General features: G+C 44.2%; 1 protein-coding gene across 6 annotated transcripts in view; it reads left to right on the top strand.

The window, feature by feature from the left end:
* The window catches only part of MDGA1 (MAM domain containing glycosylphosphatidylinositol anchor 1), a 271,881-nt gene extending 258,022 nt beyond the window's left edge, over positions 1–13,859 (top strand). For all 6 annotated transcript variants that reach the window (XM_066595295.1, XM_066595292.1, XM_066595293.1 and 3 more), the window contains 3 exons: positions 5,849–5,979; positions 11,940–12,048; positions 12,678–13,859. In XM_066595295.1, coding sequence (XP_066451392.1) covers positions 5,849–5,979; positions 11,940–12,048; positions 12,678–12,769 — 332 coding nt within the window. In that variant the 3' untranslated portion in view covers positions 12,770–13,859. The remainder of the gene's footprint in view (positions 1–5,848; positions 5,980–11,939; positions 12,049–12,677) is intronic.
* The last annotated feature ends 1,494 nt before the right edge of the window (positions 13,860–15,353 follow it).

Here is a 15,353-nt window from a genome sequence, read left to right as displayed (position 1 = left end):
GTTCATTTTGTAAACCAGATTATCTCACATGGCTCACGGATCACTGATTCTGTATAGGGGAGCATGGCAGCACTACACTCTTACACATCACCTGTGCAATACCAAGAAAATCCGGAAAATGTGATCTGTTTGGGAGTCGTGAGGACTGGAGTTTGGGAAACAATGTCATGCATGATGCTTCTATGATCACAACCTTATGTCATCCTTGTCCATTTGGGTTAGGTAGAAATGTCCACATAACAGCCCACATCCATCCAGGGAGCTACAAAGCTTCCATGTGCTGCTGTTCCTTTATTTTTAACCTTGCGCAATACACAGACACTCCCTGATCTCACTGGCTGCCCTTCTTTCTCCATATCTGTAACTATTGTGTATACATAATCACACTCTTCTTGGTGAGTCAGTTTAAAGCTGCAGCCCATACACTTGTCAGGCAAACACTCAGGATGACAGCTATCACTACTAGCTGCCACATATGATCAACTAAGAGTGCATTGCTTTCATTGGAGAGAAGAAATTAAGCTACTGCTAGATGACTTTTGCAGAGACTTAACTCTATGGAGAACATATGTATGGGAACAGAAGCAAAATGACTATATAAATACAGTAACAGAACCAAGCTTACTACACAAATATAGTAATAGAACCAAACTTCCCATGTAGATACAGTAGCAAAACCAAGCTTACTACATAGATATGGTGCCAGAATCAAGCTAACTAACTACATAGATACAGTATCAGAAACAAGCTTACTACATATATATTGTACCAGAAGCAAGCTTACAACAAAGATATGTCACCAGAACCAAGCATACTAAAAAGATTCAGCATCAGAATCAAGCTTACTGTACATATACTATAACAGAACCAAGGTTACTACACAGAAACGGTACCAGAATCATGCTTATTATATAGACACAATAGCCAAACTGAGCTTACTACATACAGTACCAGAACCAAACTTACTACATCGATATGACACTAAAATCAAATTTACTGTATAGATACCATAACAGAGCCACATTACTACATGATTATGGTACCAGAATCAGAATTTTTTACATAGACATGGTAACAGAACTGAGCTTACTACATAAATACAGTACCAGAATCAAGCTTACTACAAAAATACAACCCCAGAATCAAGCTTACTATATAGATAAAATAATAGAACCATGCTTACAATATGGATACGGTACCAGAATCAAACTTATTACATAGATACAGTAACAGAACCAAGCTTACTACATAAATCTAGTAACAGAACCAAGCTTATTCCATCTGTGTACTGAAATAGGAAGAGCCTCCTGACAGCCTATACTAGCAATGCAAACTCCTGAAATTGTCTTTTTCCATTTATTTCAGTGAAGTCGCACTTATAATGAGTCTTCCTTCTGATGAAATCGATCTGGGTCAAATGTCGTATCTGATTTACCTACTTGGTAGAATTTTCTGAGCTCATTATTTTGATGTGTGTTTGGCGCATATTCAGTAGATGATTCAAAGTGTCTGAAATCCCTGACGTCCCCATTATTCTGTGCGGGCGGCCTTTATGGTTTTCCATAGTTCTGCCCAAGAATGGGGCAAAGCTAGGCAGAGGTATCATTGTAACAAATGTGCCAGCGGGGAAGTGAATGTTACAACATTGATACATGGGCTTTGTTTTGTTTCTATGTTGTTTCATTATTATCATCCCTTTATATGGACACTGGGGGCTGATCGCAGGAGCTTACACTCTAGAGCCCATCACATATGGACACTGGGGGCTGATCGCAGGAGCTTACACTCTAGAGCCCATCACATATGGACACTGGGGGCTGATCGCAGGAGCTTACACTCTAGAGCCCATCACATATGGACATTGGGGGCTGATCGCAGGAGCTTACACTCTAGAGCCCATCACATATGGACACTGAGGGCTGATCGCAGGAGCTTACACTCTAGAGCCCATCACATATGGACACTGAGGGCTGATCGCAGGAGCTTACACTCTAGAGCCCATCACATATGGACACTGAGGGCTGATCGCAGGAGCTTACACTCTAGAGCCCATCACATATGGACACTGAGGGCTGATCGCAGGAGCTTACACTCTAGAGCCCATCACATATGGACACTGGAGGCTGATCGCAGGAGCTTACACTCTAGAGCCCATCACATATGGAAACTGGGGGCTGATCGCAGGAGCTTACACTCTAGAGCCCATCACATATGGACACTGGGGGTTGATCGCAAGAGCTTACACTCTAAAGGCCATCACATATGGACACTGAGGGATGATCGCAGGAGCTTACACCCTAAAGCCCATCACATATGGACACTGAGGGCTGATCGAAAGAGCTTACACTCTAGAGCCCATCACATATGGACACTGAGGGCTGATCGCAGGAGCTTACACTCTAGAGCCCATCACATATGGACACTGGGGGCTGATCGCAGGAGCTTACACTCTAAAGGCCATCACATATGGACACTGAGGGATGATCGCAGGAGCTTACACCCTATAGCCCATCACATATGGACACTGGGGGCTGATCGCAGGAGCTTACACTCTAGAGCCCATCACATATGGACACTGGGGGCTGATCGCAAGAGCTTACACTCTAGAGCCCATCACATATGGACACTGGGGGTTGATCGCAAGAGCTTACACTCTAAAGGCCATCACATATGGACACTGAGGGCTGATCGAAGGAGCTTACACTCTAGAGCCCATCACATATGGACACTGAGGGATGATCGCAGGAGCTTACACCCTAAAGCCCATCACATATGGACACTGAGGGCTGATCGAAAGAGCTTACACTCTAGAGCCCATCACATATGGACACTGAGGGCTGATCGCAGGAGCTTACACTCTAGAGCCCATCACATATGGACACTGGGGGCTGATCGCAGGAGCTTACACTCTAAAGGCCATCACATATGGACACTGAGGGATGATCGCAGGAGCTTACACCCTATAGCCCATCACATATGGACACTGGGGGCTGATCGCAGGAGCTTACACTCTAAAGGTACACACATATGGACACTGAGGGCTGATCGCAAGAGCTTACACTCTAGAGCCCATCACATATGGACACTGGGGGCTGATCGCAAGAGCTTACACTCTAGAGCCCATCACATATGGACACTGGGGGATGATCGCAGGAGCTTACACTCTAGAGCCCATCACATATGGACACTGGGGGCTGATCGCAAGAGCTTACACTCTAGAGCCCATCACATATGGACACTGGGGGATGATCGCAGGAGCTTACACTCTAGAGCCCATCACATATGGACACTGAGGGGTGATCACAAGAGCTTACACTCTAAAGTTCTTTACATATTTTAACTGGGAACTGATCACAGCAGCTTAAACTCTAGAGGTCTTCCCATACAATATGAACACTGGGGACTGATCACAGGAGCTTACACTCTAAAGGTCTTCCCATATGGACATTGGGGGCTGATCACAGGAGCTTACACTCTAAAGGTACTCACATATGGACATTGGGGGATGATTGCAGGAGCTTACACTCTATAGGTCTTCCCATATGGACATTGGGGGCTGATCACAGGAGCTTACACTCTAAAGCTCTTCCCATATGGACATTGGGGGATGATTGCAGGAGCTTACACTCTATAGGTCTTCCCATATGGACATTGGGGGCTGGTCACAGAAGCTTACACTCTAAGAGGTCTTTGCATTTAAACGACGCACCCTGTGCAAACAGAAATGGTTTTTTTATCTCCCAGCAGAAGTACTTAAGCTGTGGAAACCTTGAGAGATCAGCGGCCTGTGTAAATCTGCAGCTGCTGGCTTTTATAGGCTCAGTGTCAGTGAGTGGTAGTAAAAGGAGGGCACATATGTAAGGCCCAGTGCTTGGAAATGCAGGCCGACCAGTAATGGGATGCCTGGGGCCTGAGTAGCACTCACTGGCCGCTCTCCAAGGTGCTGGAGAAACATTTACTCCTGTTCCTCCAGCTTTATGGGCTCAGTGAGGAAATGTTCCATAAATTAATATTCCATGAACCAGCAGGAAGGCAATATACCTCTAAACCAAGAGCCGCCACTGCAAAGAGGGGCTTCTTGTAAAAGGACAGAGAGAGAGATAGCAAGATTAGATAGAAAGATGGATATAGAGAGAGATAGACAGATATGAGATAGATAGATAGATACATATGTGATAGATAGATATGAGATAGATAGATATGAGATAGATAGATAGATAGATATGAGATAGATAGATAGATAGATAGATAGATAGGAGATAGATATGAGATAGATAGATAGATAGATAGATAGATAGATAGATATGAGACGGATAGATAGATAGATATGAGATAGATAGATAGATAGTAGAGATGAGCGAACGTACTCGTAATGAGTACTTACGCACCCGAGCACCGCCATTTTCGAGTACTTCAGTACTCGGGCGTAAAGATTCGGGGGGCGCCGGAGGGCGGGGAGAGGCGCGGCGATGCGGGGGGGAGCAGCGGGGAACAGGGGGGAGCCCTCTCTCTCTCCCTCTCCCCCCCACTCCCCACTGCTACCCCCCGTGCCGCCACGGCGCCCCCCAAATCTTTACGCGCGAGTACCGCTGTACTCGAAAATGGCGGTGCTCGGGTGCGTAAGTACTCGTAACGAGTATGTTCGCTCATCTCTAATAGATAGATAGATAGACAGATATGAGATAGATAGATAGATAGATAGATAGATAGATAGATAGATATGAGACGGATAGATAGATAGATAGATAGATAGATATGAGACGGATAGATAGATAGATAGATAGATAGATATGAGATAGATAGATAGACAGATAGACAGATAGGAGATAGATAGATAGATAGATAGATAGATATGAGATAGATAGATAGATAGATAGGAGATAGATAGATATGAGAGATAGATAGATAGATAGATATGAGATAGATAGATAGATATGAGATAGATAGATAGATAGATAGATAGATAGATAGATAGATAGATAGATAGGAGATAGATAGATAGATAGATAGGAGATAGATAGATAGACAGATAGGAGATAGATAGATAGATAGATAGACAGATAGGAGATAGATAGATAGATATGAGATAGATAGATAGATAGGAGATAGATAGATAGATATGAGATAGATAGATAAATAGATAGATAGATAGGAGATAGATAGACAGATAGGAGATAGATAGATAGATAGATAGATAGATAGATAGATATGAGATAGATAGATAGATAGATAGATAGGAGATAGATAGATAGATAGATATGAGAGAGATAGATAGATAGATAGATAGATAGATAGATAGATAGATAGATAGGAGATAGATAGATAGATAGATAGATAGATAGATAGATAGATAGATAGATAGATAGATAGATAGATATGAGATAGATAGATAGATATGAGATAGATAGATAGATATGAGATAGATATATAGATAGATAGATAGATAGGAGATAGATAGATAGATAGATAGATAGATAGATAGATAGATAGATAGATAGATAGATAGATATGAGATAGATAGATAGATAGATATGAGATAGATAGGAGATAGATAGATAGATAGATAGATAGATAGATAGATAGATAGATAGGAGATAGATAGATAGGAGATAGATAGATAGATATGAGATAGATAGATAGATATGAGATAGATAGATAGATATGAGATAGATAGATAGATAGATAGATATGAGATAGATAGATAGATAGATAGATATGAGATAGATAGATAGATAGATAGATAGATAGATAGATAGATAGATAGATAGGAGATAGATAGATATTAGATTCGATTTAGATATTTCCAGTCTTTCAGTTTATTCACATTCTTTTTGTATTTTCCTTGCAGGTAACTTAACTATTTTGCTGCGGCTCAAAAATATTGGCACCCAAGACATTCCTGTGTGGTCCAAGAAAGGTGACCAAGGGAATAAGTGGCAGTTAGAGAACCTACAGGTGAACCCAACGGCGCCCTTCCAGGTGAGAACAGGGCATGATAATCTGAGATAAATCTGTCAAATAAATGACTATGTCAGAGGGTTACCTGCAGTCCTATGTAACCGCCCAGATAACACACTCCAGTATAAATACCATCCAATGACTCGCTCAGCTCTGCAGTCCTATGTAACACCCCTGATAACACATTCCAGTATAAATACTATCCAATGACCCGCTCAGCTCAGCAGTCCTATGTAACCCCCCAGATAACACACTCCAGTATAAATACCGTCCGATGACTTGCTCAGCTCTGCAGTCCTATGTAACCCCCCAGATAACACACTCCAGTATAAATACCATCCGATGACTCGCTCAGCTCAGCAGTCCTATGTAACCCCCCAGATAACACACACCAATATAAATACCGTCCGATGACTCGCTCAGCTCTGCAGTCCTACGTAACCCCCCAGATAACACACTCCTGTATAAATACCGTCCGATGACTCGCTCAGCTCAGCAGTCCTATGTTACCCCCCCAGATAACACACACCAATATAAATACCGTCCGATGACTCGCTCAGCTCTGCAGTCCTATGTAACCCCCCAGATAACACACACCAATATAAATACCGTCCGATGACTCGCTCAGCTCTGCAGTCCTTTGTAACCCCCTGGATAACACACTCCAGTATAAATACCGTCCGATCACTCGCTCAGCTCTGCAGTCCTATGTAACCGCCCAGATAACACACTCCAGTATAAATACCGTCCGATGACTCGCTCAGCTCAGCAGTCCTATGTTACCCCCCCAGATAACACACACCAATATAAATACCATCCGATGACTCGCTCAGCTCTGCAGTCCTATGTAACCCCCTGGATAACACACTCCAGTATAAATACCGTCCAATGACTCGCTCAGCTCTGCAGTCCTATGTAACCCCCTGGATAACACACACCAATATAAATACCGTCCGATGACTCGCTCAGCTCTGCAGTCCTATGTAACCGCCCAGATAACACACTCCAGTACAAATACCATCCAATGACTCGCTCAGCTCTGCAGTCCTATGTAACACCCCTGATAACACATTCCAGTATAAATACTATCCAATGACCCGCTCAGCTCAGCAGTCCTATGTAACACCCCAGATAACACACTCCAGTATAAATACCATCCGATGACTCGCTCAGCTCTGCTACACCAGTCTGCGAATCAGGAGGATTCTGATTCTTTTCTTGCAACAATAAAGAAAATAATAAAATATCTTCCCAATAAAAGCCGTGTCCTAATGTAAAACAAACAGCTGAAGACATAACTGTGATATATGGCGCAGCCTCCGCCATCATGTTATAGCTGCAACTCGTAAATGTGCGTCCGCCATCCGAGAAAACAACGCATCTATATAAGTAATATCGTCCTGTCATCAGCCGCCGCTTTAAATAGTCAAATCATAAAAGCTGAAACGCTCCGAATGTTAAAATATTTAATACGGTATCAATCGCGGCAGGAGCGGCGCCTCGTTTATTGGTTGTCAGCTCTGCTACACTGCACAGAAACAGGGGAGACTCAGTAAATGTCCCAGGGTCTTATACAGGGGCGGAGCAAGGGCCGCGGGCCCAATCTATTCTGTAATAGTTGCCCTTGGACAAGGTGAGCATGTCAATACTGTACTAAGGATATATTGCACACCCTGCAGGTGAGGTGTGTATCACGAGGTTCTGCAGCAGCTGAGGTGTATAGTATGAGTTGCTGCAGCAGCTGAGTTATGTAGTATAAGACTCTGCAGCAGCTTAAATGTGTATTATGAGATTGTCCAGGACCTGAGGTGTGTATTATGAGGTTCTGCAGCAGCTGAGGTGTATAGTATAAGGTGCTGCAGCAGCTGAGGTATTTATTGTGAGGCTCTGGAGCAGCTGAGGTGTATACTATAAGGCTTTGCAGTAGCAGATGGGTGTGATGAGGTTCTTCAGCACCTTAGGGTGCATATTATGAAGTTCTGCAACAGCTCAGATGTGTACCATGAGGGTTTGCAGCAGCTAGGGCATACAATATGTAGTTTCACAGCAGCTAATGTTCATAGTATGAGGTTCTCCAGCAGCTGAGGTGTGTATTATAAGGTTCTTCAGCTGCTGAGTTGCGCACTACAAGGTTCTGCAGCAGCTGAGGTGTATAGTATGATTTCTGCAGCAGCTGAGGTGTATAGTATGAGGTTCTCCAGCAGCTGAGGTGTGTATTATAAAGTTCTTCAGCTGCTGAGGTGCGCACTACGAGGTTCTGCAGCAGCTGAGGTGTATATTATGATTTCTGCAGCAGCTGAGGTGAATAGTATGAGGTTCTCCAGCAGCTGAGGTGTGTATTATAAGGTTCTTCAGCTGCTGAGGTGCGCACTACGAGGCTCTGCAGCAGCTGAGGTGCTCACTATGAGGTTCTACAGCAGCTGAGGTGTATAGTATGAGTTTGTGCAGCAGCTGAGGTGTATAGTATGAGGTTCTCCAGCAGCTGAGGTGTGTATTATAAAGTTCTTCAGCTGCTGAGGTGCGCACTACGAGGTTCTGCAGCAGCTGAGGTGTATATTATGATTTCTGCAGCAGCTGAGGTGAATAGTATGAGGTTCTCCAGCAGCTGAGGTGTGTATTATAAGGTTCTTCAGCTGCTGAGGTGCGCACTACGAGGTTCTGCAGCAGCTGAGGTGCTCACTATGAGGTTCTACAGCAGCTGAGGTGTATAGTATGAGTTTCTACAGCAGCTGAGGTGAATAGTATGAGGTTCTCCAGCAGCTGAGGTGTGTATTATAAAGTTCTTCAGCTGCTGAGGTGCGCACTACGAGGTTCTGCAGCAGCTGAGGTGTATATTATGATTTCTGCAGCAGCTGAGGTGTATAGTATGAGGTTCTCCAGCAGCTGAGGTGTGTATTATAAAGTTCTTTAGCTGCTGAGGTGCGCACTATGAGGTTCTGCAGCAGCTGAGGTGTATAGTATGATTTCTGCAGCAGCTGAGGTGTATAGTATGAGGTTCTCCAGCAGCTGAGGTGTATAGTATGAGGTTCTCCAGCAGCTGAGGTGTGTATTATAAGGTTCTTCAGTTGCTGAGGTGCGCACTACGAGGTTCTGCAGCAGCTGACATGCATTTTGATTTCTTCAACAACTGACATGTATTTTTAGGTTCTGCAGCAGCTGAGGTCTGTATTTTGAGGTTCTGCAGCAGCTAAGGTCCGTATTTTGAGGTTCTGCAGCAGCTGAGGTCTGTATCTTGATGCTCTATAGCAGCTAAAGTAGATTTGCACAGCAATTTGGTCTACATTCTGTCTTTAAGGATGGCTAATCCATGGGAAATATAGCCACACCCCTAATAGATAATCCCGCCCATTTCCCTCCACTTCTCAGAAGTAGTGAGTGGTGAGAACTAGTCTCAAATTATAGCACAAATATACCAAGAGTCCTACACTTATAACTGCAGACAAAGGGAAGGAAACAACCAAGGGTCATAGTAATTGGGTGAAGGGTCAGGAAGCACCTAGTCACCTCTCATGGTAAGAATGGGCCCCATTTGATGTTTGCTCTAGGACCCTTTACATGCACCCTCCTGGTATTGCTTTGCTCTGGGATCCCGGATCTCCAGAAGACATAAATATCATTTGCGGCCCACACATCCCTCCTGCAGACATCTGCCCATAATAGGAAGGGAATTAGAGGAACATATCTTCCCAACGCGCCGAGCGATCGATAATATTAATAAGCCTGTGAAGTTCACCAACCTTTAGTAAATCCATTCTAATCTTGTTTACGTTCGCAGTATATTTTCCCACCGCAATTATGGATAATTGTCCTAGAACATTAAAGGAGGAGGGGAGGCAAGAGAACAGATTAATGCATCTACTTTACCGCACTGCGTGGAGAGGAAGGTCACTCCCAGAATGATTCATTAGGAAAATACATTTGTTGTCCTCTCCTTCTTAATGAAATAGATGGAGGTCCATGGCTGAAAGACCCAGAGCCAAGAGACCTGGAACCAAGAGCCCCGGAGCCAAGAGACTCAAAGCCAAGAGACCCAGAGCTAAGAAAACCAACTCTGAGAGATTTAGAGTTTAGAAACCCAAAGCCGAGAGGCCCAGAGCTAAGAAAACCAACTCTGAGAGATTTAGAGTTTAGAAACCCAAAGCCGAGAGGCCCAGAGCTAAAGAATGCAGGGCCATTGCTGAGAGATCTAGAGAAAAGAGCCAAAAGATCCAGACCTGAGAGACCTAGAACCAATAGATGTAGTGCTGAGAAATCTAGAGACAAGATCCATAGTTGAGAGACTAGGAGCTGAAAAATGCAAAGCTGATTCAGAGCCAAGAGACCTGGAAGCATGAGATCCAAATTCCAAAAATCCAGAATTGACAGACCCAAAGCTGAGAGACCTAGAGCTGAGAAACTGAAAAACCAAGAGACCTGACACCAATAAATTTAATACTGAAAGACCCAGAGCTGAAAGATGCAGAGCCAAGAGACATGGAACCAAGAGACCCAGAGCTAAGAGACCCGGAACCAAGAGATCGAGTTGAGATACCTAGAACATAAAAATCTATAGCAGACATCCAAACTGGGGGTGGGGGGCTGGGGGCTGGAACAAATGCATGCAGTACTGTGCGACGCAGAAACCAGGAATGCAGCTTTAAGAGAACCAGAGCTGAGAGATTCCGAGCCAAGAGAGCCAAAACAAAGAGAGGAAATCCAGACCTGAGAGTCTCAGGGCCTAGAGACCCAGAGCTAGGGGAACAACAGCCAAGAAATACAAAATCAAAGATTAAAATCTAGAGCGAAGATATCCAGAGCTGATATTCTCAGGATGGAGACCAGAGCTAAAAAACTGAGCTGGGAGACCTAGAGCCAAGAGATCCCGAGCCATATCTTAGAAATCTAGAGCAAAGAGATCCACAGCTGAGAATCTCAGGACCAAGAACTGAGAGACTCTTTACCAAGAAACTCAAGAGACATAGAGAGCCACAGCACCAAGACACAAAGAGCCGAGAAATGATCCAGAGCCAAGAGAGCCAAAATCAGGGAACTAGAACTAAGAGATCCCGAGGTATGAGGTCTATAGCCAAGACAACCCAAACTAAGATTCCAAAAACCAAAGCTTAGAAATGTAGAGTGAAGAAATCTAGAGCTGAGAAACTCCTTATGGACTAATCAGTCTTCGGCACTTTGTATGAAATTCATAGAAGTTCTGCTCCATTAAATGTTGCATTGAGAAGAAATTAATATAAAAATAATGAGCTAAGAGATGAAAACTTCACAGTAAATTCTAAACTGGATTTCCATCATGTCCGCCCTCAGCAGCAAAAAGAGACAACCCCTAAAAATCACCGGCCCACACAATGTACAAATTCCACATTATCTCCATGCAGTAGGTTGTGAAGAAAAATCACATTTCCGATAAGTTTTCCTTTAAGGATATGACGTCCTTGTACTGGCGACCGATCGGGAAGAGTTCACCTCTCTGCCCTTGTTTCACCTCATTGTGGAACTCCTAAAATAAATCTGTATACTGAAGAGTCATCTCAGCCGCCGGCAGAGCCTCCGTTCTCTTCAGAGTAAAGCAGCGGATTATGGTTTAGAGTAAGATTTCATGCTCCAACACAACTTTCGGGAGCTTATTACACAACATTGGAGACGTATCTCGCTCTCCCTCCTGGTTTATCCGCAGCATGCAGGTATCGGTGGCTGCAGTCGCCTCCTTGGCTATCCAATGTCTCAGTGTTATTGTTTCCTCTCCTAGAATTATATAAAATCTCGCCGGCTCGTCGTATTATTTGTGGGTGACATTTGCTTCTGCGGGGAATAAATCTTTCAGGGAATTAATCTTGGTGCGGCGGTTAAATCCGGATACACTCGCCGAGCCTGAATGTATCTTTCTTTAAAATGATGAATGGGAAATGTATTTTTGTCCAGGTTTCACTTCTAATGATGGGTCTTGAGTTGACCTTGTGTCTTGTCTTTTTCCTCTCTTCCCCCAGATTGTATTCGAATGTGTTATTGGAAAAGGGGTGGAAGGAGACATGGCCATCGATGACGTCACCATAAAGAAGGGAGAGTGTCCGAAAAGACAAATCCCCCCGACAAAAGGTGAGTCGATTCTTATAACCTTCTTCTTCCTTCAAAGACAGAGGGGGGGGGGGCTCTTCCATCTAAACTCTTCGAAGATGTGTTCATAAGGATCTGGTTAGCAGCTGGTAGGGAAGACACCATCCTTGGTCAACAAATGGCCTTTGGCTTGGCTCGATCTGTTGTTTATAGAATCTTCATCTTCGAAGTAAGACATCATTTTTGGTCAGCAAATGGCCTTTAGCTTGGCTTGGCCTTCATCTTCAAGTAAGATCTCCTCTGTGACCATTTGCCTTAGAAGTGCACCATCATGGAGGTCAATCTGAAACCAAGAGGCCAACACAAGAAGGAAATCAAAGAGTAACCATCTAGATCAATAAACATCTCAAAAACTATTAATATATCATTATTTGACCTCTTGAATTTATCTTCAAGGAGTTGTCCATTTACCTATAGAATTGATATGTGCCTTCTTCTGCTTCATGTTGGGACCTTATGTTTTCATAGTTAAGGATTTACACTGATATGTAGAGGTAGCCTTTATAATAAAGGGAATGGTCATTCTAATAAAGGGGCCATTCATTGAATATTGACATTGTATATTTCTGTCCTATGTATAATAGACCCTGCATTGTCTTCTTGTTTTATAGCTGTGTCTGCCCCCAGCAGTGCCCCCTGTCACCCTGTCTCAGGATTTCTACTGTGGCTCGTATCTTTCCTTCTCTTCGTGCTCCTGAGATGATACGAAGTAGCATCTACTGGATTCTGAATGAGGCCTCCCCAAAACCTTGAGCCCTTTCCTCCTCTTTTCCTCCTCCACCGACACACCAAAGTGTCCAGATGTTACCAAAGACCGGCAAGCATGACCGCTTGAAGGACCCGACAACAGACTTGAGGGATTCCTTTAAGAAGATCATTGAGTCTACAATACAACCAAGGGGAGAGAAAAACCGAAGAAGGAATTACAAAACTAGCAAGAGATAAAACAAAAAGGCAAGACGAGAAAGAGACAGACGAGGATGGGATCAGACTACTTACTAGGAGATATTAAGACTTGATGTCCACACGGGGGATGTGGAAAAAAAAAATCCTAAAAACTAGAACAGTTATGAACTGAACGGAAAACATAAGCACAAATTTCTAATGAACCTATGGAGACCGTGGCTGGAGAATGTTATCTGCCCCGGGGCAGGAACCTTGTAGGAGACGTATCAGCTTCTCTACCATGATTTTCTAAGTAGATCCCTTGCGTGCTGCTCAATGTCATATAAGCTCATGTATGCTCATGCCAGATGCATGTTCTTCCGAGTTCATATGTTCATGTATCTCCATGTTAATCATGTGTCCTTCCCATCACAGACTCCATCCCTGACATCCTCCTTGGCCCCGCCAAGGGACAATAATGATTGTAGACTTTAGTTACGGGACCATTATAGAGCGCTCATCCTCGGAGCTCTCATCCTAGGTCTTCCCAGCTGCCGTATCAACCAGGCAATCATGCCCAAGTGGTCAGAAGGACCAGCGACTGGAGACAGCTTGCCGCGTTAGATATCAATTCTAGAAGGGGATGTACAATGGCGGCTGCCGAAAGTCCAGCTAATATTTAGTGGTTTATCTATCCTGTCACATTAGCATTTCCACCCACGAAAGTGCCCAATAGGAACCCAGGTATATGTGTTGATTACCGCACCGCCCTCCATCCACATACGTCACCACCGTCATTCACCATGGCTCATAGATTTCCGCAGGGGACAGAGGTCATCTGATATGATGACATTTAGGATATTGTTACCAAATCTGAGAATTTTAAATAAAACTGGTATCCTTTTCTATCGGCGTCTGTTCTTTGTCCGGTCCTATGGTAAATGCCCAGTGCAGCAGAATGACATGTGAGGAGTGAATGGCTTTGTGGGGCATGAGCCCATGGGGAGTGGGACAGAGGAGGAATGGAGTGGAGCCATGTCATTGGGTTGGTCCAGTGGTGGATTTAAAGGGCTTCTCAACACACTTTGGGGCAAGCAGTCTAGTTTTGCATCTATCTTGCAGGTTCCTCAGCAGCTACACAGGGAATATGGCAACACTTCTGCCTAAACCACCAGTTTGTCTTATGTCCCAAATTTTTAACAGTGAAAAAAAGGACAATTCTTAGGGTGTGCAAATTTAATATATATATTAGGCCATGTTCCTTGTGCCCATTCACAATAATACTGCCTGCTAGTGACCCTCTCACAGTAATAGTGCCCTGCATACTCCAATTCAGTAATAATGTCCCCTCATGTCCCCCTCACTAGTAGTGCCCCCACTAAGTAATAATTCCCCCCATGGCTCTGCTCAGTAATAATGCCCCCCCCCCCCCCATATGCTTCCCAATGGAAGAACGTTCTTCCATTGCACAACCATCCGATGACGCCGCTCCTTGCCCCATTGTAGACCGGCTGATGCGTTGCGCTTCATGATGGACGGCTTGTGTGCAGCGGTATAACCCGTATATCCCATAGCATTCAATACCCGTCACAAACTACGGCTGACACCTCCACGGGTCGGCATCGTATGTAGCATGATTTATGACACGTGATATGCTAATAAAACACGATCCATTCTGATAGGGGGTCCAACTACTTTTGGTAGGAGAGTGTAAATTTAGGTCCAAATCCCATTTCCTCTAGCACAGCCCACAGTTCCGCCCCTTCAGCTCTACCACATACCTTGGCAGCATCCAGTAGAAGGATAGTTGCTTGTCTGGCCCCCCGGACTTCCTGTAGATTAAGGTACTGCCTACGTAAATAAACGGTGGTAGATTTTGAGGCATATTATAGCTCTTTCTGGGTATCACAGACTTCCTCCTGCCTGAGGTAGTGATTGTCTTCTGCTCAGTTACTTCAGTGATATTTAGTGGAGCGCCCCTTTAAACAAGGGTGACCGTTCCGTGAAACGACGATGAGCAGCTCGTGCGGCATTAGCTGTGAAATTAATGAGCGGGAACATACTTCTGTAAATAAACACCACGCGCTCCTCGGATTTTACTGTTTGCAGCAAACTATATGGGAAATCATTACAGGTATAAGAGGCCGGAGCGGCGCAGAAGATCACGATAAAAATAATAGTATTGTCCATTAATCACATGAATGGGTTATTGTTATTGCTATACTGTGAATTCAGCTCCGGGGGATGAGAGCTGTGGAGCTGTCACCACCGGGTCCTAGAAGACACCGTCATCAGCATGATGGCCTGTGTGTTGTCTACTGCAAGTGTCATTACACTGCAGGGTGGATGGGGCTTATTCTGACTTACATGTTGTATTATACTCCAAGCACATCCAAAGCTGC

Source organism: Eleutherodactylus coqui, chromosome 3 (assembly GCF_035609145.1).
Source record: "Eleutherodactylus coqui strain aEleCoq1 chromosome 3, aEleCoq1.hap1, whole genome shotgun sequence".
In the NCBI taxonomy this organism is placed as follows: Eukaryota; Metazoa; Chordata; class Amphibia; order Anura; family Eleutherodactylidae; genus Eleutherodactylus; species Eleutherodactylus coqui.
This window is presented reverse-complemented; position numbering and strand designations above follow the sequence as displayed.